The 27,716-nt window shown below is 37.2% G+C and overlaps 1 protein-coding gene across 1 annotated transcript; it reads left to right on the top strand.

Moving 5' to 3' along the window:
- Nucleotides 1-9,619: 9,619 nt before the first annotated feature.
- On the top strand, nt 9,620-26,717 carry LOC131077324 (ABC transporter G family member 39). The gene is made up of 24 exons (XM_058014802.2): nt 9,620-10,316; nt 10,394-10,514; nt 12,797-12,885; nt 12,991-13,075; nt 13,291-13,450; nt 13,533-13,609; nt 13,717-13,770; nt 13,870-13,960; nt 14,070-14,371; nt 14,825-15,106; nt 15,204-15,520; nt 21,760-21,920; nt 22,045-22,148; nt 22,299-22,458; nt 22,572-22,697; nt 23,378-23,553; nt 23,664-23,996; nt 24,109-24,399; nt 24,577-24,660; nt 24,787-24,920; nt 25,045-25,272; nt 25,464-25,635; nt 25,731-25,985; nt 26,114-26,717. Exons 1-24 carry the CDS (start codon nt 9,973-9,975, stop codon nt 26,378-26,380), a joined length of 4,413 nt encoding a protein of 1,470 aa, XP_057870785.1. The 5' UTR covers nt 9,620-9,972; the 3' UTR covers nt 26,381-26,717.
- The last annotated feature ends 999 nt before the right edge of the window (nt 26,718-27,716 follow it).

The following is a 27,716-nucleotide window of genomic DNA, read 5'->3' as shown; positions in this document are numbered from 1 at the left end:
GAATTTATTTCAAGTGTGTTATGTAATAGACATGATGGTTGCATTTATTATAAGATGCCTTGTTTGGAAGGTTCTTGTGCTATATGTGGTGGTTTGCAACGTTTACCAAGATGCATACATTTGGAGAGCACACATGAAATTGGTACGAAACTAGTTTCTTTTGGAAAATACAAGACAGTCACATATGGAGTTAAAGATGGAAAAGATTTGAAGAGATGGGAGCTAGTGAAAAATGATATATGTGTAGCTCAATTTATAAAAATGTTTCAAGAGAAACTAGTTTATTAGTACATAATGCATACACATAGAGCTTGATGGTTAGATGAACAATTCAAGTTGTGTAAGGACATATTTCCTCTTGGCACCATTGTCTCTATCGTTGATTTCGCTGAAAATTATACTCTACAACTTCAAAATGAAGTGCAATCCATGTATTATCACTCTGCACAAGTTTCTATTTTTGTACACATAGCATTCATGCATGCAGATGATAACATAGAGGAGGATAGAAAGGTTGTAAGAGAGTATCACTTCTACATAAGTGATGATCGTACTCATTCATTGGAGTTTTTAGAAGGATGCTTTAAAGTTTTCTATGATAGTTTAAGGGAAAGGAACATACGATACAACCGACACTTAATATGGTCAGATAATTGCACCGCACAATTCAAGAATGCAAGGATGTTTTATTGGCTGACAAGGATGCATGTGACAAGCGGTGTACAACATTTTTGAAATTTCACTGAGGCTGGACATGGTAAGGGAGAGCACGATGGTGCAGGAGCATGTGTGAAAAGAGCCCTAGTTAGGGAAGAATTGAAGTACGAAGGTGGTGCTGAGTAGGTAGATGCAGAAACAATTGTGCGATGGTGTAAGTCTACAATGGGTCTAGGTAATCTAGGCACGTCATTGGTTCGTAGATATTTTTGATTGATTACTAAATCTAACATTGAAAACTATCTAGATTGTTATATAGTTGCAGGATCGAGTGACATGCACTCATTTATGAGTTCAAATTCAAGTTCACTGGTAATTTATACGAGACAGATGGTATTTTTTGCTCTTCATGCATGAATTGTTTGTGGGAAGAATGTGAATCAGAAGAGTGGGTTGACAAATGGTCTTGTATACCGTTGGTTCCCATTGATTCATATCAAATTCCCAAAGCACTACAATTGAGCCAGATGGAGACATCAGTGGATTTTGATCATGTATCCGACCTAGTGGATTTAGGTGATTTTTTGAGTTAATTTTTTTGCAAGTATTCTTTTTGGTTCATTTTGTTGTACATCATACTTTATTTTTGGTATTAATTAACACTTTATAAAATGCAGGTCATGTGTATGTAGTTGTTGCAGAAGAGAACAATGAAGAAGGAACATATTACTATTTGTGTCGTTGTGTTGAGCCTAAAAGAAAATTGACAACCAGAATCATTGATGGAGAGGGTATTGAGTACCCAATAGGGTTTGTTGTCGTGACAGGAACATGGCTTCGGAGATACCCTATCAAGAATTATAATGTTTGGTTGTTCGAGGACTTTGAAACACACAGACATATTCTTCATTTCTCTAACCTTGTTGTTGCAACAAATATTCATTTGATGAAGTATCGTGGTAGACCTCATAACAAGATTTTATGGAAAGTTCGTGAATCTGACCACGAGGCAATACTTGACACAATACGGGTTAGAGCCGATCCTGAAGGCTCACTTGATTGATTCTACGGTTCAAAGTAGAATGATTTTGAGAATTTTGTATAAATCGTCGACAAATTATTCTATATTCATTTTTTGTATATATAAATGACCATGAGCTGATTTTTACATGTTTAGGGGCATACTTTTGTATATTTAAGTGGCAATGAGCTGATTTGTACATATGTACATGCCAAATTTTGTATATTAAAATGGCGATGAGCTGAATCGCACATATTGTAATGCCAAATTTTGTATAAAAGCCCATGAGATGATTTGTATATTGATATGGCGATGAGCTGAATTGCATATATTGTAAGGCCAAATTTTGTATAAAAGCCCATGAGATTATTTGTAAGACAATTTTTTGTATAATCAAATAGCCAAGAGCTGATTTGAATAATATGTGACAATGTTTTGTGACTATTTTGTGTGTCAATGTTTTGTGACTATGTTTTGAGTATATGTGATGTGTCCCTGGTCAATCATGAGCATTCTTGATTCTTGTATAATCATGGATAATTATTTGAGTCATTATCGGGTCATAAGGGTGATAGATTGAGACTAGATACAATTTGAGCAAAAATTGTCATTGTTGTCAAAAAAGTTGTCAAACAACTTCTACATTGCGTCGGTAGGGTATGACTCTCGACGTTTTGGTGCTTTGGGATGCACGACAGGGGCATGCCTAGTGTAAACATGCCCACCTGGACGCGCTTGCGACATCGGTTTGTGCACACGAGGAACATAATCAATTCTAGCCAATCTTGCAACTTTTCCTTGCAAGCAACTGACGGTTTTTTGAGCAGGCAAAAAAATGCTACTAATTGAAAAGGCTTCTAGTCGTCGAAAATCGAGATAGACCATTGTAGAGGAGCCTCACGCGACCCCATGGGATCAAACAGATCGACCGTATGTGTCGTGGATTGGAAGAAATAGTCCGTCAAATTTTGATAATTTTTTGGACTTAGGGCACTTGAGAGATCTCACTGGTAGGGTATGACTCTCGACGTTTTGATGCTTTGGGATGCACAACAGGGGCATGCCTAGCGTAAACATGCCCACCTAGACGCGCTCGCGACGTTGGTTTGTGCACACGAGGAACAAAATCAATTCTAGCCAATCTTGCAACTTTTCCTTGCAAGTAACTGACGATTTTTTGAGCAGGTAAAAAAATGCTACTAATTGAAAATGGTTTTGAGTCGTCAAAAACCGAGATAGGCCATTGTAGAGGAGCCTCACATGACCCCACATGATCAAACAGATCGACCATATGTGTTGTGGATTGGAAGAAACAGTCCGTCAAATTTTGGCATTTTTTTGGACTCAGGGCACTTGAGAGATCTCACCGGTAGGGTATGACTCTCGACGTTCTGGTGCTTTGGGATGCATGAAAGGGGTATGCCTAGTGTAAACATGCCCACCTGGACGTGCTCGCGACGTCGGTTTGTGTACACGAGGAACATAATCAATTCTAGCCAGTCTTGCAACTTTTCCTTGCAAGCAATTGACGATTTTTTGAGCAGGCGAAAAAATGCTACTAATTGAAAATGGCTTCGAGTTGTCAAAACCCGAGATAGGCCATTGTAGAGGAGCCTCACGCGACCCCACGGGATCAAACAGATCGACCGTACGTGTCGTGGATTGGAAGAAACAGTCTGTCAAATTTTGATAATTTTTTGGACTCAGGGCACTTGAGAGATTTCACCGATAGGGTATGACTCTCGACATTTTGGTGCTTTGGGATGCACGACAGGGGAATGCCTAGCGTAAACATGCCCACCCATATGCGCTTGCGACGTCAGTTTGTGCACACGAGGAACATAATCAATTCTAGCCAATCTTGCAACTTTTCCTTGCAAGCAACTGACGGTTTTTTGAGCAGGCGAAAAAATGCTACTAATTGAAAATGGCTTCGAGTCGTCGAAAACTGAGATAGGCCATTGTAGAGGAGCCTCACGCAACCTCACGGGATCAAACAGATTGACCATATGTGTCGTGGATTGGAAGAAACAGTCTGTCAAATTTTGACAATTTTTTGGACTCAAGGCACTTGAGAGATCTCACTAGTAGGGTATGACTCTCGACGTTCTGGTGCTTTGGGATGCATGACAGGGGCATGCCTAGCATAAACATGCCCACCCGGACGCACTTGCGACGTCGGTTTGTGCACACGAGGAGTAAAATTTGACCATTGCGAGCGTGAGGGTGCTTTCGCACCAAACACATTGTTGTTTAAATTCATATTGTCGATTTTTGTTGTTTATATTCATATTGTTGATTACATATGCAAATATTCATTTAAATTTATAAAAGAGCAGCCACCAAATACAACGAATACACAATAATGAACTGAATACAAGGAATTTTGTACGGTTAATTCAACATTTTAGAAATTTTATCAAATCATATTCCATGATTGCAATGCTTTATATCATATATTTTTGTTGTTTATATTCATATTGTTGATTACATATACAAATATTCATTTAAATTTATAAAAGGACAACCACAAAATACAACAAATACAAAATAATGAACTCATTACACATTTATTGGATCGAATATCGATATTTATATATATTAAAAAAGGCATGTCTGCCAAGTCAATACAAGTATTACAAAAATGTGGCATATGCCATGTCCAAATCGATATACAATAAAAATGTAGAATATATCTACATGTATTGGTCATTCTATGACCAAAACTAACACTATATGATCCTAAACTTCTGGTGGATCATCAAAATCAAGCCTCTTCGGCATAGTACGCGGCTCTGTAGATGGCTGCAAAACCACAATTCAAAAGTCAAGTTAGAATTCTTTTGTAGAAAATAGTTCACAATTGACATCATAACTATGCATTTAACTTTAATTCCTTTGCAATTGAAATGTAGATTACCTCATCGGCTGATCCAGGAGCTAATGTCTTCGCTCTCCTCTCCTTGTCACTCTTAGGAGTTTTCTTGAAGACATACTTAAATGGATCCATGTTATGGTCGTATCGCGAACAAGTCTATTGTAGATTAAATGTACAATTAATACAATGTACTAACATAAATATATAAAAAACACTTAAAAGCTATAATATAGAGAACAATGACGTACCCGTGCCTTAGATGCTTCTCCAATGGATTGAGGATGGCTCACCATCGATGTAGAAACGATCGCTATTACTTATACAAAAAATGTACAAAGATTAAATACAATTAATATAATGATAAGTATTGAAGGTTGAAAATAATTAATTTTACATATCAAACAAAAGTGTACTGGATCTTAATATGCTTCTCCAGTGCAAGGAGGAGGGTTCGCCATTGACGAAATAGGTATGGATATTTGTTGTATGAAAAAAATATAAGATTATAATATATCACAAGTTCACATGTACGTGTGCATATAATCATGAAATCAAGAAAATAAAGTAGAGATACATACCTCCGCCCTCTCTTGATTCGCGGGCGAATCAGGTGCATTCAACATATCCACAAAGCTCAATGGCCGCTGTACATGTAAAATAGACAAAAAACACTAATCAATCTACAAAACCCAACTAATACTTGATTTCAACATTTTCAAACAATTGTACAACTAAAAATGTGTTCAATTACCTTCTTCACACGTTTTGGCGTCTTCGAGATATTCTTTTTCTTCGGACGAGCCCTAGACGCGGAGGGGGTGCCCTAAAAACATAAAATTAACATGAGATATTAGTACAGATAATAAATTAAACATAATTTTAAAAATCTAAAATGAAATGACTTGCATATTCCATCAAAACAATACATAAAAAGAGTTGTACAAAATATGATACCGTATAGCCTTGTAGGCCAAAATCGATCACCGACAGCGTGATGTCATCAATCTGGGACATTTCGTCCCCTGTCTACACCTACAAACTAGAAATTGGACCAAGCATTAAAGATAGTTAGTATATATTGTATTTTTTTGAATTCAAAGTGTACTATTCTATTTTAACATGTTACAAAATTTATACCTCAGGCGTCGAAGTTGCAGCGATGGTAACTGGGGGAGGTGTATGGGATACCGCTGCTGCATCCTGAAATGCATATTATTTGTCTCAATTTAAATTGATGTATAAATGAAAATTCATTTATGTAATTACAAAATTAAAGTGACTGATAAATAAAATGTTATGAATTCAAATCAACACACCTATGTCTGTGGCTCATGGACAAACAACATGTCCATCAACTCATTTGTCAGCGCGACATCCTCAACCGTGTGAGCCTGACATCTACAACCACAAATCATGCATAGATGATATGAGTATCCATCTGCACCGGCTGCATCATCTATCTTCGAGCATATCCCCAAGCAACTGACACACATATGCTTGATGGGCTCTTTGTCGCCCTCTAACGACTCATCATCCAATACAATAGTGTGTGCTAATGATGTCCCATGCTGGATGATGGCACCAGTCAATGCTGTGGCCACCTGAAGAGTCTGTAGCTCCATCGACTCTTTCAGCTCTAATGGGATAGCCTGATGCACCTTGGGTTTGGGTGCTAGGGGGCGACGACTCTCTGCGGCTAATTGCCTACGGGCTCTAGGTCTATCTTGGGCAGAGCCACCACCTCTACCATGAAACTCTCTCATGTCAAAATAATTTGGGCGCACATTGAGCACAAACTCACAATATATTTTTCTCAAAAAATATAATGGCACCTCATAATTATTACAAGGTGGATCGTCAAAGACCATCCACCACCTCTGCCAAAAAAGATTCTTCATCTGCACATTGGTACACCAATGTATGAGAAACCTCTTTGCATTAGGAGGTAATGACTGACCAGTTTTGGGGTCAACAAAAAGGGCACATATTTGTTGTTTAGAAATATTTTTGTTTTTAACTCCATCATATGATAGCCCATTGGCATAGACTTGACGACACCTATCCCTAAAGCTTCCCCATTTGGTAATTTCTGTGGAAACAACTATGGCACCACTAGCTAATGTTTCTAGGCTAGTGGTGAGGGATTGATGATGGTCAAGTTCAGAAGTTTTCAATTTTACAATCAGTTTATTGATTTTGGATGTATTTTGCCCTAACTGATTAATTAATTCTTCCTATGTTTCGGTCGTGCGGTCAAAAGGAGGAATTGGGGGTTGTTCTTGTGTGTTTTCAGGAGGTGCATTTGGTTGTTCTTGTGGGTTTTTAGGAGGTGTATTTGGTTGTTCTTGTTCTGGATTAGAAGAATCTGGTTTTTGAAACAAAAAAAGAAAAAACCTAATCAAAATTAATGAAATTAAATTCAAAATGTAAAACAAATTGCATAAACCAGAAAGAAAGACAAAAAAAATAAAAACTAACCTTGATCCATAGTCTGAGGACAAATTTCGCACCCCGTTCGCGGTTTAGGTTAGAAAATGGGAAAAAAAGAAAGTAAAAAACGCGCTTTTCGAGTAAATAAGGATCCAGTTTTTTTAAAAAACTTTTTTCATTAGGCATCGTGTACGCGGTTTTACTAGGATTATTAGCGCATATGTGCTCATTTTCCTATAAGCAGCGCGTACGCGCTAATTTTCCTAGGCATAGCGCGTACGCACTAAGTTTCCTAAGCTCAGCGCGTACGCGCCACCTTTTCTAGGCTCGGGAAGAACAAACCTAAGCGCGTATGCGAGAATTTGAAATTTTAAAACCGTGTACGCGCTGCCTGTTTTTCCAAGTTTTTTTTGGGTGGTGTCCACTTTTTTGACCACCATTTTTGTGCACACACCCCCCAATATCTATCTCCCTCCCCCAATATCTCTTATTCTCTCTCTCTCTCTCTCTCATCTTTAAGTTTCTCCCTCCCTCCCTTCCTCCCTAGTTCTCTACCTTTCCATTCATGTCTCATTACCCACCTCTCTATCCCCCTCTTTCTATCTCACACCTCCCTCTCCCCATCTAGGTATCTCACTCTCTCTTATTCTCTCATGTTGGGAAGTGATGGGTGAGATAGATAGAGGGGGATAGAGAGAGAGGTACATAATAAGAAATTGATGGAGAAGTAGAGAGATGGAGAGGAGGAGGGGGGGATAAACCTAGAGAGGGGACAGAGAGGGTGGAAGAGAGATGTGACAACCTAGACAATGGAGAAAGATAATAAGAGAGGGAGATATAATAAGAGAGAGAGAGAGAGAGAGAGAGAGAGAGAGAGAGAGAGAGAGAGAGAGAGAGAGAGAGAGAGAGTACCCTCAACTATATGCACACCCTAAGCTCCTAAACAATACATTAGATTTCAATGATTTTTTTGGTTGTCTTTGTATGTGACTTAAGTGGTTACAGTCAATGTTTTGACTTTTGAGTAGTTACAACAACTCTTGTGGTATTTGTTATGTAAGTAAGGGTCAAAAAGTGACCATCTTGAGTTGATATCCCATATATATTCCCTATTGCCCTGTTCTCTATTTGCTTTGACCACCACAAAATTTGCACAACTGGTTCAATACCTATGTACAAATGCCCCAATAATCATGCACTATTGGTACCAATAAAGTTACATAATTGGTCTAATTACTAACTATTTTTTCAGGTGCTAGGTATACCAATGGGCAACTATTGGGCCATTAGATGATTGTTTAGTGGGCCTTTAATTAGCGAATTCCATTGAATGGTAATTGGAACATGAGTGGTAATTGGGCCCCTTCCCCTAAAAAAGAGAAACTAAGATCTCATTCATAATACACAATAAAGTAAAGAAACTAAATCCCATTCGTAATACAAAACAAAACAGAGACTAAGGGAGAGGGACCAGTAAGTGTGCACCCTAACTTTGTGCTTCTCAAAAACCTATGTGGATATTTTAAATTACTCTCAATTTTGTACAACAAATTTACTTGTCAAGTCCCCTACCTAAAAAATTGTTCTCAAGTCCACATGGTCAAAAATGATGCCACATCAGCATGCATTTTTGTGAAGGTGTCCAAAACGGTCCAAAAAAATGTAATACCAATAGGTGGGCACTAAGTCATGTTTAATGGTGCATTGATGTGACATCACATGATTGGTTGCTTTTTGAAATTAGAAAAATCTTGTTGGATAAGTATTGATATGACATTTTCTAGTGCACTACCCATTTTCTCCACTACTGTAACATGTATTGGTACCTTGTCCCTCTCCTTTATTACATCTAAAATTCTTTTGAAAAAAATTTTTATAAAAATACGACAAAAAAAAAACAGTGAAAAAAACAGTTTTTTAAATTCTTAACAAACAATTTTTTTAATATATATTTTTTATCATAAAAGCAGCAAAAGAAAGATACTACACTACAAGCCATTTTTTTAATATATATTGACTGCATGATTAGAATGTGATTTGGCTTGTGCACACAATTAGTGTTGGTGGAATTCATTTTGATTATTCATTTCATACACTAACTACACCATAAAAAAGGGTCTAATTAAAATATTGAAGTTGTAATCATTTGTAAATCCACATTGAGGGTGGACCTCAACCCTGTGCACTAAATACGAAAGGCCGACACAAGTCAATTCATTAAAAAAGTAGAAAATCGGAAAGCAATATTCTCAAGATGCGAGAGAAACGGATCGACAAAGCAAGATAAACAAATACCTACAAAATCTGAATTCTATCATTGATTCAAAGAAAAACAAGTATAGAATTTGAATTCTACCATTGATTCAAGAAAAACAAGTATAAAATCGGAATACTACCATTGATTCAAGAAAAACGAGTATAAAATCGGAATACTACCATTGATTCCAGGAAAACAAGTATAAAATCGGAATACTACCATTGATTCCAGGAAAACAAGTATACAATCGGAATTCTACCATTGATTCGAGATAAAGAAGTATAAAATCTGACATCTACCATTGATTCATCGCTGACGTAATGCGTATTTATTAATTATTTAAATTCTCAAAATACAACTTGATTTCGAATGTCACTCAATCAATATATACAGGGAAACGTGCATCCAAAGAGAGCTGGAGTACTGAACACACCTCGCTGACGTAACGGCTGAGGCGTTGGGATATTTTTTGACTGAGCAGTTTTTCCCTTCCTCTTTCCATGGATTTCCACCACTAGAAAGATAATTCCACGGGTCTGCTGCATCGAAGTTGCAGGGAAACAAGGCCTGCTTTCATGATTTTTCTGTTGGTCGCACTTTGCGTCATTGCTGACCTTGCCTTCAGAGTGGAAAGCTAAATGCATCAGCGCTCCTCCCAATTGGTTTGGGCTTTAAATATGCGTTAGGGAGGGAAGGAGGGAGGCAATTTAAAAATTTGCTTTGAGGAAGATGGCCGTGTCACTGGATTTGGAAGGCTCCCTGGGTCGAACAAGCAATGCATGGAGGAGTGAAGACAATGCTTTGTCCAGATCGTTCAGCAACCGAAGAAGCAGTGGCGTGGAAAATGATGAAGAGGCTCTCAAATGGGCTGCTCTTGAAAAGCTCCCAACTTATGACCGCCTCAGGAAGTCCGTTCTCAGTGAAGTTGCAGCAACTGGAAGTTTCAAGTACCAAAATGTTGATGTCACAACACTTTCTACTGAAACGCGGAGAAAGTTCATTCAGAGACTTCTGCAGGTCGCTGAAGTGGACAACGAGCGGTTTCTTTCGAAATTCAGGGAAAGAATTGAGAGGTAAATAAAAACACATTTTTTTCTTCAGTAGTGATAATCAAGCAAGAGAAGAGTGCTGATAATGGGTGTGATTACAGAGTGGGGATTCAATTGCCGACTATAGATGTTCGGTTCGACCACTTGAATGTCGAAGCGGATGCGCATGTTGGAAGCAGAGCTCTTCCTACTCTTATCAATTTTACTTCGAACGTGATTGAGGTAAATAGCGAGCCCTTCCAGTACCTTTATGGTAGTGTGATAAAAGCAAGTATAATGATCTGCAATCATACGGTGGATTTTTTCTATTTGCACTGATGTACCTGTAAAAACAGTATTCTGGTAAAATGCACCCATTCCTGAAGGATATATGAAAACCAAAAACTATAAATGACCAAACTGATAACCTGCTGTGAATTTTTAAAATCTATGATATATGAAAAAATGCAAAAATCGGCAGACAAGGTACAACTAATCATGGAAGGGAATAAAATATCAAAGAAAAACCAGCAGATGGGAGAAATGGGTTGTCGTGATTTTTTATGATTTCAAAATGAAAATGTTTTTTTTAAAGGGGAAATAGGGGAAGCCTACGGTAGTGGTTATGGCTAATTTTATGCACTTACAGATTTTAAATTGTACATCGGATTTTGATGATTTTTTTTGTTGTCTTTTTATATGACTTAACTGTACCTATTGTTCTGGCTTCTGGGTAGTGATAGGGGAAAGGGTCAAAAAGTGGTCATTTCAAAGTGTTGCTGGATAACTACTTGAATGAATGAATGAATGGTTTTAATCACGGCCACGAGGCCGAGTAGCCTATGGGACCCACAAATAGCCAGCGATGAAACATGTATATCCAAAACCCAACACCTATACTTCCTTTTCTTTCTGCATCTTGGATCTTCTACTGTGTAACTTGACCAGAAAATCTGCAACCCTTATTGTCTTCTCTTCTTCGAACAAGTGACCCAAGCTGTTCCCTTTTAATGTCTCAATATAATTGATCCGGATGTCCTTGTAAGCTGAACATTCCATGATGTAATGCCATTCTATCCCAACCGTTTCTTAAGTGCAATATCTACACCTTCTATCTGCCCACTCCTCTTTAGGTATCATCCATCTTCCACTCTCACATCTAAGTTGGTGCGAACTTGTTCTTATTTGAGCGATTAGCATTTTTGCTTTCCATTTTATTTCCATTCCTATGTAGGTCTTTTGTGTGTCGTCATATGTAGAATTAAAATGTTTGACATAGTATTCCTTTTTCCTCCCAAGTGGCCCTTTCCACATACTTTGAACTTTCCTTGCACATACTTTTTTATTTCCCGTTGTTATTTGGACATTCACTTATGCTAATACGCCACTTGCTCATCCATTTAACATTTTGTTTCATCCACGTGCTCTTTCTTCTATCTAATTTTTCACTAGCTACCATTTTTGGCCAGTGATGGGTCTCCGTGTTATCTTAAAATGCCCAATAACCATGCACTACAAGCACTCAAAAATGGCCAATACTTATGCACAAATCTCCCAGTAGTTGTGCACTAAGGGTACCAATAAAGTTGCACAATGCCTCCAATTTGTTGGTAGTGGGCTAGCATCCCTCGCGGAGATTCGCAACATGGTTTAACAACCTCCTGTGGATTCTATAAGTCTAGTGGTTGTATCGGACATTGATAGGTCGATCTTTTGGTGTAGTGACAACCCTAGCTTGTAACAAGTGGTATCAGAGCTTGGTCACAGGTTCGAATCACACAGGCTGCGGCGAGTGACGATGGGAGGGGGATTGTTGGCAGTGGGCTAGCGTCCCTCGCGGAGATTCACGACATGGTTTAACAACCTCCTATGGATTCTATAAGTCTAGTGGTTGTATCGGACATTGACAGGGTGATCATTTGGTGCAACGGCAACCCTAGCTTGTAACACAATTAAATTCCAAAAAGTCTATCCATTGGAGGTAAAGTGGGCAGCTATTCATACATGCAAAATTTATTAATGAATTTTTAATTACAATTTTTTGATAATTGAAACATGAGCAATAACTGGTGCTCTTCTAAGTTCCCCTATAAGATACACAATTAAACCAGCATATATTGCTATTGAAGAAGAAACACAATTAAACCAACATATAAACTGGTAATTATTTAGCAATTAAAGTAACAGTAGCAATCTTGAATTTAAGTTATGTTGGTTCTGTTTAGTTGTTATGAGGAATGGAGCTTTTGATTCATGGGGTTCCTCAGTAATCTGATCCATTGTAAATGTTCACCTTTGTTTGTGGCGCAAAGTACTATTTATTGGCCAGCTTTTGTAAATTTCATATGATTGTATTAAAGTTTTAAACTAGTATTTGATAAAAGGGAAGGAACCAGGAACCCAAATCTGATGGTAGCTTGCCTGGCTTTAGGATTTTGTTTACTATTCCTGGTAGTGGGATGAATATGTAATTGAATTTGAGGAGCTTTCAAGTTAACCTCATTCTAACAAATGTTGTTGTGCAGGGGTTTCTTAATTCCCTGCATATATTGCGGTCAAAGAGGAGAACTCTAACTATCCTTCATGACGTAAGTGGCATCATTAAGCCTTCACGGTAAGTTTATTCTACCATATCTGAATATGAAGAATTCCAAAATATAGAAATGGAGGACTGCAAGTTTATTTTGTCTTGTAATTAATCATTCATTCATATATTCAGGATGATGCTTCTTCTTGGTCCACCTGGAGCTGGGAAGACTACATTGCTAACAGCTTTGGCTGGAAAACCTGACCGCAATCTCAGGGTAGGTTGAAGTTATATTTTTTTTATCCTACCTAGAGACAGTATTTATTGTTCAGAGAAGCTGAGCTTTTTCATTTCTGTTGAAATGTTTGGATACAGTAGTTGTCTCTATTTGGTCCTACATCCCTAAGTTGATTTTGTTGATTACAACATATTATTTGTTATAGTCTGTTTGTCATACAGAAAATACTTAAGTGATCACATGCCTTTCCACAGATTACCGGAAATGTGACCTACAATGGACACTCGTTGACAGAATTCGTGCCACAAAGAACATCCGCTTACATTAGCCAGCATGATTTGCACTATCCGGAAATGACTGTAAGGGAAACACTGGATTTCTCTGGCCAATGTCAAGGTGTTGGGTCAAGATATGGTGAGTTTTTCGTGCATGCATTGCTCTCAACTGCACTATTTTCTCAATTCTGTGACCATACTGATATTTGTGTTGCTTACAGACCTACTGAAAGAACTTTCGAGACGTGAGAAGCAAGCAGGTATCAAACCAGATCCAGATGTTGACGTCTATATGAAGGTAGGTACTTCTCCCAGAGGGCTGTTTTTAATTAAAATTTCCTCAATGAAATCTTTGCTTTATGATTTCTGCCACTTATTCCCCACTGAACTGCACTATGCCCACAGGGAACGGCAATTGAAGGCCAGAAGTCCAGTCTTATCACAGACTATGTATTGAAGGTTTGTTTTAAGAAATTCAAATCTCATAGGTACAAATTCTTCATAGATTTTAAATATTAAGGTTATTCACCTAGGTAACTGCATCCTTACGTGTTCTAGATTCTGGGACTGGACATTTGTGCTGACATAAAAATAGGAGATCAAATGCTCCGTGGAGTCTCTGGAGGTCAAAAGAAAAGAGTTACTACAGGTGTGATTTCTGAGAAAAGTTCCTTGATGGCAAAGTTGAAGCAATTAAATTTGAATTTGCATTACTGAAACACTACAATTTTGTGATTGTTATTGAACATTTCTTGCAGGTGAAATGCTAGTTGGTCGTCCAAAAGCTCTGTTTATGGATGAAATTTCAACAGGATTGGACAGTGCTACAACTTTTCAGATAATCAAGTGTCTGCGCCAAATTGTCCATGTCCTTGATGGCACAATGTTGATAGCTCTTCTGCAACCTGCTCCCGAAACATACGAATTATTTGATGACATCCTCTTATTGTCTGAAGGAGAGATTGTGTATCAAGGACCTCGGGAATACGTGCTTGAATTTTTTGAGTCCATGGGTTTCAAGTGCCCAGAGAGAAAAGGGGTTGCAGATTTCTTGCAGGAAGTATGTTTTTTCGATCCATCATGTATATTTAGGTGGCAATTTCATAGCATAAAGATTCACTTCATTTGCACACACGATATGGTAGTTTGGATGTAGATTGATTGGCAAGTTCGAGTTTACTACTGACCTTGGTCGCGAGGTCAAAATCCAGGAGCACAAAACTTGAACATAATATGGAAAACTATCTCTTTGTGGAATTTTGAAGGAGGATCTCACATACCAAATTTATGTCTTGCTTGCTAGTGACCTTAAAAAACCTACCTTTAACATTATTCTAGCTAGAGTGGACCTTGTACTCTATACTCTTTAAAATATCTGGCATACCACTATCCTTTTTACTATGTCTTATGTATCAACAGTGATCAAATAATACAGCTCAATCCTTTTTAGATAAGTTTCTGTTATATGTCGTTTATTAAGTGTGTTTTTGTGTTGAGCGCTTGAATTTGACAGGTTACCTCAAGAAAGGACCAAGAGCAATATTGGGTGGATAGAAGTCAACCATATGAATACATACCTGTCAAGAAATTTGCAGAGGCTTTTCACTCATTTCATGTTGGCAAGCGTCTCAAAGAAGAGTTGTCACATCCATATGACAAAACAATGAACCATCCTGCTGCTCTTTCATCTACCAACTATGGTGTCAGTAGAATGAACATGCTCAAAGCTTGCTTCTCTCGAGAAGTGCTGCTTATGAAGAGAAACTCTTTTGTCTACATATTTAAAACAGGACAGGTGAGTCACTTGGATCCCAAATTTGGAGAACTCAAGCATTCCTTTTATTCATCTTATCAGAGAAAGGAGAATGAATCCTGACAAATAGATAATACAGGTTGCAGTTGTTGGGGCAATCACAATGACTCTTTTTTTGCGCACGGAAATGCACCAGCGGAGCATTACAGATGGAAATCTCTACATGGGAGCTATGTTCTTTGGTCTAGTCCATATGATGTTTAATGGATTTCCAGAAATGTCAATGACAGTTGGCCGCCTTCCAGTTTTCTACAAGCAAAGGGACCTCTTATTCTATCCAGCTTGGGCTTATGCATTACCAGCGTGGATAGTGAAGATTCCTTTATCTTTTCTAGAAGCATTGATTTTGGTTTCAGTTACATACTACGTTATTGGCTTTGCACCAGAAGCTGAGAGGTAACTCTTGTAATTCTGTATTTTTGCTTCATATGCAGTGTTGGTTGCATAGAAACCATACTGATCCACTTACAAGAGGTTTGATAGTTCTTTGTGAATGATAATCGTAGGTATGACAGAAATAATAAGAAATATAATGATATTGATCTGAAGGATTACTTTATAAATCACTTGCTACGTTCATAATACCGTATTGAAGTGATTCTTTTCACCACAAACATTTTCTTTAGTTAAGAGATGTAGACAGAATAATTATATCTCTAAATCAGTTAAGCTTAAACTGTTCTAAGTTTGTGTCTCCTTAATCCGAAAAGAGTAGTTAGTAATGATCTTCATGATGTTTTCAAGAACTTTATAGAAGTTTAGTAATCACTGTAAGAACTAAGATCTAAATATTCACTCCATCGAATTGATTCTCCTTGAACAACAACAGTGGGCCAAAGACTTCACAAAGATTGTTTGTCTTGGAATGCCATCAAATTTGCACACAGCTTGCTGATGCATGATAAACATCTTACAAAACTAACCATGTTGATGATATTTTAGTTTTAGCACTAGCTGAGAAGATTGTGTAACATGCACAAGAAGCCATCCTTAAATTTTTTTGATAACTTTTTTCCTAGATGGAGACCAGTTTTTTTTATTCTGACAAAATTCAGTTGATTATTGGGATTTACAACTGACTCATGTAGAGTTCGTGTGGATGTCATAAAATCCGGGCCCTCAGAAAATCGCCAACTCCAACAAATGTGATTGTTGTTAAAAGCTTCTTGGATAACATGAAAGTCCTTTAAAATTTTCAACATCACTAATCTGCTATAGCTCATGCCTCTAATTAAATCTTCGAAAACAACAAAGCATTTCAATGGGATTCTAGACCAGAATAATATTTCTAATGCCCATAAAGATGTTATTTGCTCAACACAATTGCTTATGCTTATTTGACGTACAGTATCCTATTGAACTAGGGACATTCCCCTCAATTTTTTTTGTGGTTCATCCGGATGGAATCACATTGCTTACCACCTGAAATCTGGATCACATGCCAAACGAAATTATATACACAACGAAAATAAATTGTATTCCCTAGTAGAAGCACTGAAGAACTGGCCAATCTCTACTTCTTCTAATTCTAGACCTGTAACCCAATATTGCCATTACAATTAGGCATCCTATTTTCAGCTATTTCATCTAATATCAAGTACAAGAAGTGAGCGACCAACAAGTTAGAAAACCTCTCCAATCATTACTCAAAACTTTTACTTGTAAAATATTAGATGTAAGGTAGAGTAATTATGATGTTTGTATAAAATTAAATCAATGGTTATCAACCAGCTAACCTTCTCGGACTATGCCCTTTAAGATGGGATGTTAAAGCTTAACTAGTTCTGCTTATAAACGGATACTGCTTAAATAGGCACATTCCTCTGCCCATGGGGAACATTTTGAAGCAGAGAAGGCTCTTTAAAAACCATCAGTACTACAGATTTTGGCTGTTTAGGTACATAAGCACTTTCAACACCTTTGGAGATACTTATAATGGCCAACCGCATAAAAGAATGAGTATGCTTATATTCCGTTCTATTGTGCATGTAGCCAACCTAAGCCCTTCTACTAGAAGCTTTGCTTGTACTGGCATTTTCCAATGCCTTATCGACCATGGGAATCTATTCTATGCATTTGATAAGTGATTTGCCTATGATTCAGTGTTTAGCATGATTGTATATTTGTACAAGTTAGTTTATCAAATTGGTTGTCTTCATTACCTGTGACAATAACATCGATGCAATAACAGATACAGAGTTGTTCTATTATCCCCTTTAGACACAATATGGATTACACTTAACGTTATTCTGGATTGGAACTCTCAATAACATAACTACTATTGCAAACTATTTTGGAAATTACTTGGTTTAGGTTGCCATTTTCTGTAACTTTTCACCTCAGATTGATGAACAAAAGGGTTCATGAATATAACCATGTGCCTTGAGCATTCTTATCTGCACATTATTTGACACGGATAAGGCACCACATATCTCTTCTGTCACTCACTCATTCGGGCTGTCTATGGATTCCAATCCCTTTCATTATTTGGACTCGTACTTGCCATACACACTCAATGAAACTTTCCTGAGCAAAATAAACAGGAAAAAGACATCGCTTTTGTATAGCACTTGGCACAAGTACATGTCGAATCTCTATACTTGGAAAACATAAACATCTAGATGACAGAAGATTGGGTCCAACGTCATTCTCAAATAGGATATAGAATCCCGTACAGTTAGGCCACCAAGGGCTCAAGAGTCGGCATCGCAACATACTTATTCCTATCAACAATGGTCATATAACCTCCTATTTGGTATTGATCATTGGATTAATTGCTTTATTCCTTGCCCTTCCAACTCACATACATAAACATAGTGTGGTTTAATATCAACAAATAAACTGATACAAATCAGTGTATTTTAATGAGGATGTAAAAGCTTTCCACACTTAGGCTGTTGTTTTGAATTTGCAGTCCCCTTGTTCAAAAGATGCAGTATGGGAGACAAAGAACCTGTTCACCCTAAATAAACAATATTTTCAGTATCTACTCTGTTTTACGGTTACCTATATTTATTGTCCTCGTATTTTTTCTTTTTTTTTTTTTTAGTCTAATATTGAAAATAAGTTTACAAATATGGCTTAGAGAGCAACAATAGTACCGAGGATACAAAAATTATGCTAGTTTCAAACAAAGAGGCATAAATCCATCAAACTAATTAGATTATTTAAAAAAAAACATATTCATAAACTATCCATCAGCACATCAACTACATAAATGGCAACCAGAATCCAGGAAAATAATGTAGCAGAGGCCTTCTTATTCTTCTACTGTTCAGTCATCTGTTCAGCATCAATCACCATCCAAATATTTTTACCAGGTCCATAACTGTTATTTTAAGCACTTTCTAACTCACCATTCTGGGAATGAAACATTATTAAAATTCCTGAGGTCATCAACTTCAAAGACATCATTTGAATCCTCTTTTCTTTTATTGAATTTTCCTGTGTTAACCAAATGGCTCACACTGGCCCTCTTGATCTCATCAAGATCAACTCATTCACACACTTGCATGTAAATCATGTACACTGTGACTTTAGGAAAAGTCACTAATCTCCATTTTTATTCATTGAAAGACATGAATATTTCTTGTAGTCCACAAAAAAAACAATGTCTCAGTAGACAGGACCAAACAAATTCTCAAAAACAGCTTGCTAAGCTTACAATCAGAACACACTCAAAACCATAGTCTGCAAACTCTGCAAGTACTCTCCCAATTGTCGAGTGCTCTTCATTTTTTTGTTGGGCTAGAATTTACAAATATAACTTGTGAGTTTTCATAGACGTAGGAAAAACATGGGTAAAAATGTCCACGTAGGTAAAAAGCTGGTTAAAATGCGTTTTCACATGTTTTTGTTACAAAACCATGCATTTTCTCTTTTGAGATGTCAATTTTTAATTTAATACCTTTTGTCATTGAATTTTGCAAAAAAAAATATGTTTCTTTAAGAAATTTTTTAAGAAATTTTAATTTTAGTACTTTCTAAATTGCCAAATTTTTGTTGAGTATTTACTGAGTCAAAAATTTTGGGCTTACCGAATACTCTCTGAATCCGAATCTGTGAACAGCCTAGCATTTAAAAAGAGCATCCCACCACAAGATAGATTTAACAACAGCCCACAATGACCAAATAGGAATTAAACAATTCCAAACAGACTTAGCAAAAGGACAATAAGAGAAAAGATGCCTAAAGGATTCACAATCTCCACACAAAGAACATTAACAGACCCAAGAATTTCCTAACCGCCACCCTCCGCCTAAAAAAGGATATTTTAGCTTCACTAAATCTGGATCATATATTGGCAAGCCTGGATACCCACTTAGCCTTAGGATCATCGAGCTCCCAAAGGGAATTGAGGCAAGTATGGAAGTTATCAATATTTGAGAACATATCATAGACATTCTTATCTGTAGAATCTAGCAACTCATTACCAGACTCAAGAAAAATTGTCCCACAATCCCAAACTATAATTATTCTCTAATATCAGCTGATCAGTACCCATAGCTGCAATTATCAAAGAATATGTCCTTTTTTGTGTTTCAAGAACACCAAAATCTCTCTTGAGAACATCGCACAGGATAGTCCCATTGTCATTAATAATATGGGCAAACACTTTAATAACCTTAGTGGACCATTTAAGAGCAGAATAACCTTTATGAAGGGCAAGAGATTTATCATCAATCTCGACAGTCGACCAAATTGACCTGAAAGGAAGAGAAAGGGCCGATTTTAATATTCTTAACATTATTATTCACAACACACTTTTTGGCAATTCCCCAAGCCTTTATTATGGATCCAAATATCACAGAGTTCTCAACCTGGCATTTAAAATTACCAAACAATAAATCAACTAATCCAATATCTTTCCACATTGGATTACCTCGAGGGAATTCCTCTTGAATATTAATTCCTGCCGAAGTCGTCTGGGGATCGCACCCATCAAGGGCCTAAACAATCCACTTGTCAGCTAAAGAAACAACTTGCACAAAAATATTTTTTCAAACCCATACCTCCTTTCAGCCTCATCTTGCAACAAATGTTCCAACTCTCAGCATGTCTCTTTTTGCCGCCTCTACCATCAGAACATATAGGTGTCCCCTAATCATTTTCTCTAGCTGATTCAAATGAGAAGAGAAAATAAGCCAATCCGAGGAAAAAGATAATGTATTTTCATCATCTGTTGCATTTTATATTGTAGTTTATGTTGTAGTCCACAATCTTACCTGTAACATATAGTTTCTAGTCAAACATTGAATGGGTACATACAAGGTGGCACTAGGGAATTACAACTCAGTATTAGATTCTTTTATACCTTATGAAAGGTATTTAAAAAGAGAGACAAGGACAATAAATCTCTTGAAAGCCTAATTTCTTCTCTGCATGATAAACTGATGATAGTGAAAATATACTTTTGAGATTTTGTTAACATATATCAATGTCTATACACTCCTACACTTATATAGTACTTGGTAGAATTTGCCTTCCTTATCCACTGTACATCGTGAGCAAGAATTTTGATTAGTGTGAAGTGCTTTTTGTGGTTTACCTGCCTTATGAAATTTTGAGGACTACGCATCCCTTCATAGTATTGCTTGAAAAAATCAAGTGCATTTTACTCCTGATGAGGAGTTAAGTGGCTTCTAGAGTATGCTTGCCTCTTAAATGGTAGACAATCCTCAAAATACATTGTAAGGTGACATAAGCCAACAATCTACCTGCCACAGATTTTCTCTCTAAATTGTAATTGAAATTAACTTGACTGTATTATTGTACCTTTTGTACTAAATTGACAAACCACAATCGCGAGTGTGTGATGATTGCTGAAGAATTTATTTCCACTTATTTAGGAAGCAATTTTGTCCATATTTATCTATTGATCTCAGCATTATAATAAGTAGGTAAAGCATTGTTCTCAAGATCTTGTCAGTGTGTATTGTGGTCTTTAGTAGTAAAGTATGATAATCAAGTGCTTGAATGCTCAAGCCAAGCAACATAAGTGCCATCAACCAAGCAACTGAGTGAATATTCTTAAACAGATGTGCAAGCTACTGTTAAGTCAAAATGAAATGGATCCAATAAATGATTTCCAACTTGTACCTTCTGCAATAGCCAATCAATAAAGTACTGATAAGACATCAATTTCTAGAAGTGCTCGATAAATCGTCTGTTTATGTAACCTCAATTTGTAGCATGACCATGCATTGCCTTACCTAAAGCTCCTTTTTCCAACTGTCACACGGCCGGCCTTGATAGAATTTTGACCAATATAGTTTGCACTGTATCATTAGCTTTTTTTATTCCACAATTCCAGAAAATCAGTGTAATGCACCATAGACGGGACTTTTTACTTGTTTGGTTGGGAATATAAAGCACCCTTTCCCTGAACTAAAAACAGCCTACGTTATCATTGTTCAAGGCTCTTTACATCAAACTTCTTTATGCTTGATGTCTAGCTTATTGGCATATGAAAGAAAACAGAGAAATGAAATAACCACATATAATCATTTACCTCTTCTAAATTAAGTTATATAGGATGTAAAAATTAGAACTTACATCAAAACTATAATAACAGTCACAGTGACATTCAAATTGCCAGAGGTTGTTCTTAGAGATCCCTTCTTTTTTGTTTGCAGATTTTTTAGGCAAATACTTGTCTTTTTTGCGCTCCATCAAATGGCATTGGGGCTCTTCAAACTCGTAGCATCACTGGGTCGGAATATGATCATCTCGCAAACATTTGGTTCATTTGCTTTAGTTGTTGTGTTTGTTCTTGGAGGATTTGTGATTTCTCGAGGTATAGTATACACTTTACAGCGTTAAACACATGCGGTTATTTAAATTGAAGAAAATAACTTGTAGCAATCTTGAACTTTTTAACTATAATAGAAATGCTTGATTTTATCGTGTTTCTTCAACAGAGAATGTACCCAGCTGGTGGATTTGGGCATATTGGTGCTCCCCACTATCTTACAGCCAAAATGCCCTTGCTGTAAATGAATTTTTGGCTCCCAGATGGAATAAAGTAAGTGAGGGAATCCCTGGATTAATCATTAAAGGCTAGCAAGCATTGGCAACCAATTTAATTTCATTAAAATATTTCACTTACATGCAGTCAAGTAGTACTACTCATATCGTGTACATTATTTCATCCAACTATTTCACTTATATGCAGCCCAGTAGTACTGCCTCAAACGAGACATTGGGGCATGCCATAATAGAAGCTCGTGGTTTATTTGCTGAAGCGAGATTTTATTGGATTGGTATTGGAGCACTGATTGGGTTCTGTGTAATTTTCAATATTCTATTTACCTTGGCTTTAACTTTCCTCAATCGTAAGTCGATGATGTTATTAACAGATTAAATGCATTACTGTTTTCTCACTTATTCTTTATTTTTACGGTGAGATGGGAGATCTAATAGAAGTTTGAATCCTTTCCATTTACAGCTTTTGGAAAATCACAGGGTGTACTATCAGAAGATGTAATAGAAGAGAAACATGCAAACAGAACTGGAGAAAGTAGCCATGGGGGAAAACTTATGTCTGTCGATGCATCTGGAAAACATTCCAGAGGTATGTCCGAATCTACTCCTAAAAGACTTATACTGCTTGTTAATGTCCGAATCTACTCCTCAAAGCTGAATTTCTTTGTTTTAGCCAAGGACAGAAACATATATAAAGATTAGAAAGTTAACCAGTGATAAACCAAGACATTTTTTGAAATCCTTTTGCTGCTTGTGGATGTCCATATCTACTCAAAGCTGAATGATCTGAGCCAAGTACAGAAACGCATTTAAAGTTTAGAAAGCTAAGCAGTGATAACTCGAGATTTCTTGAGATACATTTAGTGCTTGTCAATGTGTGAATCAACCATAAAAGATAAAATGCCTTGTCTTAGATAGAGACTAAAACATGTTTCAATCTGATATGGTACTGTTTACTATCTATTGTAAATATTGCAATGGAAAATAGTTATCGTGTTGAATGTAAATATAAATTTTCTCTGTATCTTGAGTAAGAGAACACCGAAACGAAAAAAAATATTGTCAGAGCTTAGAAAGTGTTTTGAACTGTACCTGAAAGTATTTTATTTCTCAAAAAGAAAAACAAAAAAATTAAATGAAAAATATGCTATAGAGAAAAGTTTCTAACATGCTCAAATGAAAAGCTCATGAGCCATATCAATTGAACAGTTCCAAAACCATCTGAAAAAGGTAGCATTTTCCATTCACAAATTGTAATATTTTTGTCAGGCCATGCATACTCACTAGAGAGAAGAGAAAGTTCGAACTCTGAATTCCATTCTACCCATGATAGAGAACTCTCTGAACTCCAAGCCTCGGTACCTCAAAAGAAAGGAATGGTCCTTCCTTTCCAGCCACTATCAATGGCTTTTGAAAACATCAACTACTATGTTGACATGCCAGAGGTTGGTGCAGCTAGATTTTGTTTGATTTAAGTTTATTTATTTGGCAATAGTTTAACATACCTAGGTTCCCACCAATAGGAAATCTGGAGCTAACAGTTAGTTCTTGTCAGGAAATGAAAAATGAAGGTATGGATCAAAACAGGTTACAACTCCTTTCCAACATAAGTGGATCCTTCAAGCCAGGGGTGCTTACAGCCTTGATTGGAGTTAGTGGGGCAGGAAAAACCACCTTGATGGATGTCTTGGCTGGGAGAAAAACAGGAGGCTACATAGAAGGAAGCATAAGCATCTCTGGATACCCTAAAAAACAAGAAACATTTGCTCGCATCTCAGGGTACTGTGAACAAAATGACATCCACTCCCCGAATGTCAGTGTCTTTGAATCACTTGTGTATTCTGCATGGCTTCGTCTTCCACGAGATGTTGATGAAAGAACTAGATTGGTGGGATCTCAAGTTCCTATCTTTACATGCAATTGTTTGGATAGACGGTCTTTCCTTTTAATGAAACTAAGCTAGCAGGTATTTTTGGTGATCTTTGTTGTAATGATTACAGATGTTTGTGCAAGAAGTGATGGAACTTGTTGAGCTTACTCCTCTAAGGGATGCTCTAGTAGGGCTTCCTGGGTCGACAGGTCTTTCTACAGAGCAGAGGAAAAGGCTTACCATTGCAGTAGAACTTGTTGCTAACCCTTCCATAATCTTCATGGATGAGCCAACTTCAGGATTAGATGCCCGTGCTGCAGCTATAGTAATGCGTACTGTGCGCAACACAGTGGATACTGGTCGCACTGTTGTCTGTACCATCCACCAACCCAGCATTGATATCTTTGAATCTTTTGATGAGGTAAATTCAAGTATTTTCATAATTCAGAGACACCGTAAATAACAATATTTCATTTTGGATCCAATAAACTTCATAGTTTTGCTTCCAAAAGAGGAATTGGGATGCAAATGTCTCAAATAAAGCAGGTCTTTTCTATTCAATGGTAAAGGTTCACTTCTTTGTCTTGCTGAACTGCAGCTGCTACTTCTGAAAAGGGGCGGCCAAGTGATCTATGCAGGACCATTGGGTCAGCATTCTAATAAACTTATTGAATATTTTGAGGTACATATGGCCTTTTTATTTACTTTATGATTTCTTCGGAAAGCTACTGATAAATACATTGTGCATGCCATTGTCAACACATAGCAGAAAGGAATGATGTTGTTTGTTTCTTGTGTCATTGATTAGTCCGTGGAAGGTGTTCAACCGATTACTGAAGGATACAATCCGGCAACATGGGTGCTCGAAGTCAGCGCCATATCTGTTGAGCAAAGTCTCGGCATAGACTTTGCTGATATCTACACAAAATCTGCACTTCATGAGTATGTACTTAATGATTGAAGTTTTCTCGAGGAAAAATAGTAATCATCCCTGTTTCACTTAGAGGACTCCTTTAAGGATGGAAAAATGTCAGGCCTTTGCTTAAAGCATTTTCGTGTTTGTCAGATGGAATCAACAACGTATCAAAGAACTAAGCACCCCTGCTCCGGGCTCAAAGGATCTAAATTTTCCAACACAGTATGCACAGTCCTTCCCAGTTCAGTGCCTGGCGTGCCTTTGGAAGCAATATTGGTCATATTGGCGCAATCCACACTATGTTGTTGTGCGATTTTTCTTCAGCACAATGGTTGCCCTGCTCTTTGGGAGCATCTTTTGGGACCTTGGGACAAAGAGGTTAGATGCTCTTTTCACTCGCGCAATAGTCTTGGTTTTCCAATATGCACTTGCAGCCATCAGATTTCTGTTTTACACCTTTGCATTGATTTATCAGATTTTTACTGCAAGACTACAACATGTTTCAACTCAGCTGTCACCTATCACACTGACTATACATTTTTTTAACATTCTACACTTCGTTTTTGTAGACGCAACCAACAAGATTTATTCAATCTTGTGGGAGCAATGTACTGCTCTGTACTTTTTCTTGGAGTAAGCAATGCATCCAGTGTACAACCTGTGGTCGATGTAGAACGCACTGTCTTCTATAGAGAAAGAGCTGCTGGAATGTACTCAGCGTTCCCTTACGCCTTTGGACAGGTAATCTAAATTCTGTCGCTGTAATTTTCTCAAATGATGTTCAACACTGCAACCCCAGATTAATTAGATGATCCTCTTGTTATTTCTTTATGCAGGTGGCAATTGAGGTTCCTTATGTTCTCGTGCAGTCTGTAGTTTATGCCCTCGTGGTCTATTCCATGATCGCATTTGAGTGGACAGCAGTCAAGTTTTTCTGGTTCCTTTTTTACATGTACTTCACGTTTCTTTACTTCACCTTCATGGGAATGGTGACGGTTGCCATTACTCCAAACTTTCATGTTGCAGCAATCATTGCATCTGCATTTTATTCTACATGGAACCTCTTTTGTGGCTTCATCATTCCTCGACCTGTAAGGACATGTTCAAACTTTTTTGTCGAGGCAAATTTTATGTATCACTGCTTAAAATAAACTTTAAAATGTATAGCAGCAAATCATGATGATTACTAACGCAATCAAATCTGTTTTCTTTGAACCAGAAAATGCCTGTGTGGTGGAGATGGTACAACTGGGCAACACCCATTTCGTGGACGCTCTATGGCTTGGTTGCATCACAGCTTGGTGATGTAGATACAGAGATGGAGACAACAGATGGGAAAGTGGTGGTGTCTGAATTCGTAAAGAATTATTTCGGGATGAGACACGACTTTCTGGGAATTGTAGCATTGGTGATTGTTTGCATTCCTATTGGCATGGCTACCATATTTGCTCTGGCCATTAAAAAGCTCAATTTCCAAAAAAGATAGGCATTCCATACAACCATATTATTGATGTTTGGTCTGATCATTAAAAAGATTCAATTTGCAAAGAAAATAGGCATTCCGTGCAACCAGTTTGTTTCACATTCATCCAAAGTATCAGATAGGTGACCATTTCTATCTTGTGAGAACCGCATAAATCGTATGCTTCAGTTGAAATCAAGTTAACATTTCAACCATGACCTGTATTTCATCTTCAACATTTGGGCATTGAATCCCTGTAATTTTTGTATCCTGCTCGGTAACTACCACTTGTGGGAATAGCTTCCTAAATGCTACACATTGCTTTCATAAATACTTTCAATATTAATGGTATTCAAGTAAAGGTTTCAAAGCACTAAAAGACTAAATGCAGATACTGCTTTATTACCTCCTTTATTTTGCTGTTCAAGGAAGCTTTTCAGAGGCATTATTATGAAGACAATTTTTGTTGCTACCAGTTAAATAACCCTGCTCTGTTGTTGCCAATTAAATAATGTATTGCAGTTACAGAATCGAACAGCAGAATATAAGGGAAGTAACAGAAGATAAGTAATACCGAAACCATATCAGCATAAAACACACAACTCTCTATGCTCAGATTTGCAAGTTGAAACTCACTATTGATAAAGATTCGATCCCACATATAGATGAAATATATAGTGTGATGCTAAAAATGTGGTATATAAAAGGCATACACATAGACTGAGAGAATAAAATGTAGAAAAGCTTAATTGAAAACTAGATTAGAAATGCAAAACCATAAGCCTTCTTTGAAATGTCCCATTTTTCTCTATTCTTGAGGACCTTGAAGGTGTTGGATTGATGGGCTCTCAGCGGAGCAATGACCTCCAAAGTGACACAACTCAAGAGTTGAGTAGCTATTTGATCATAATTGACTATGGAGATGATATGAAATGCATGATTTGAAAAACTAGATTAACGTGCTATGATAAATCCAAAAGCTAAATGCTAGATAATTGAAATGTAAATTGCCTATAACAACAATGATGTTTAAATTGATATGAGATGGGATCCTTATTGCTCCAAAATGGGGGATATTTATAAGAATTTCAAGGCCAAAGCTGAGGTGGTAGGAATCGACGGTCCAGACCTGATCTGAAGATATCAAGGGCCAAGATTGAGGAAGTTGGAGAAGAGGTTGGAGGAAGGGACACTTGTCATCTCTGTGGTGACAAGTGTCAAGGAGCCTTGCTCATGAGAGGGCAAGTGTCCAAGGGAGGAGACATGTGGCAAAAGTGTCATGTGTCTCAAGGAGAGAATATCCACACCATGGGAGGTTAGGATAAGGAGGTTAGAATGTGCAAGATAGGATAGGGTTAGT

This window comes from Cryptomeria japonica, chromosome 6 (genome assembly GCF_030272615.1).
Source record: "Cryptomeria japonica chromosome 6, Sugi_1.0, whole genome shotgun sequence".
NCBI classification, from domain to species: domain Eukaryota; kingdom Viridiplantae; phylum Streptophyta; class Pinopsida; order Cupressales; family Cupressaceae; genus Cryptomeria; species Cryptomeria japonica.
Note: the sequence above shows the minus strand (reverse complement) of the source record. Positions and strands in the feature narration are given on the sequence as shown.

Excerpts from the sequence above, each read along its gene's own strand:
- LOC131077324 (XM_058014802.2), top strand. The coding sequence starts at position 9,973 with ATGGCCGTGTCACTGGATTTGGAAGGCTCCCTGGGTCGAACAAGCAAT. Across the intron at positions 22,698-23,377 it reads ATCTGGAAAACATTCCAGAG|GCCATGCATACTCACTAGAG; the intron begins GTATGTCCGAAT and ends TATTTTTGTCAG. Across the intron at positions 25,273-25,463 it reads TGGGACCTTGGGACAAAGAG|ACGCAACCAACAAGATTTAT; the intron begins GTTAGATGCTCT and ends TCGTTTTTGTAG.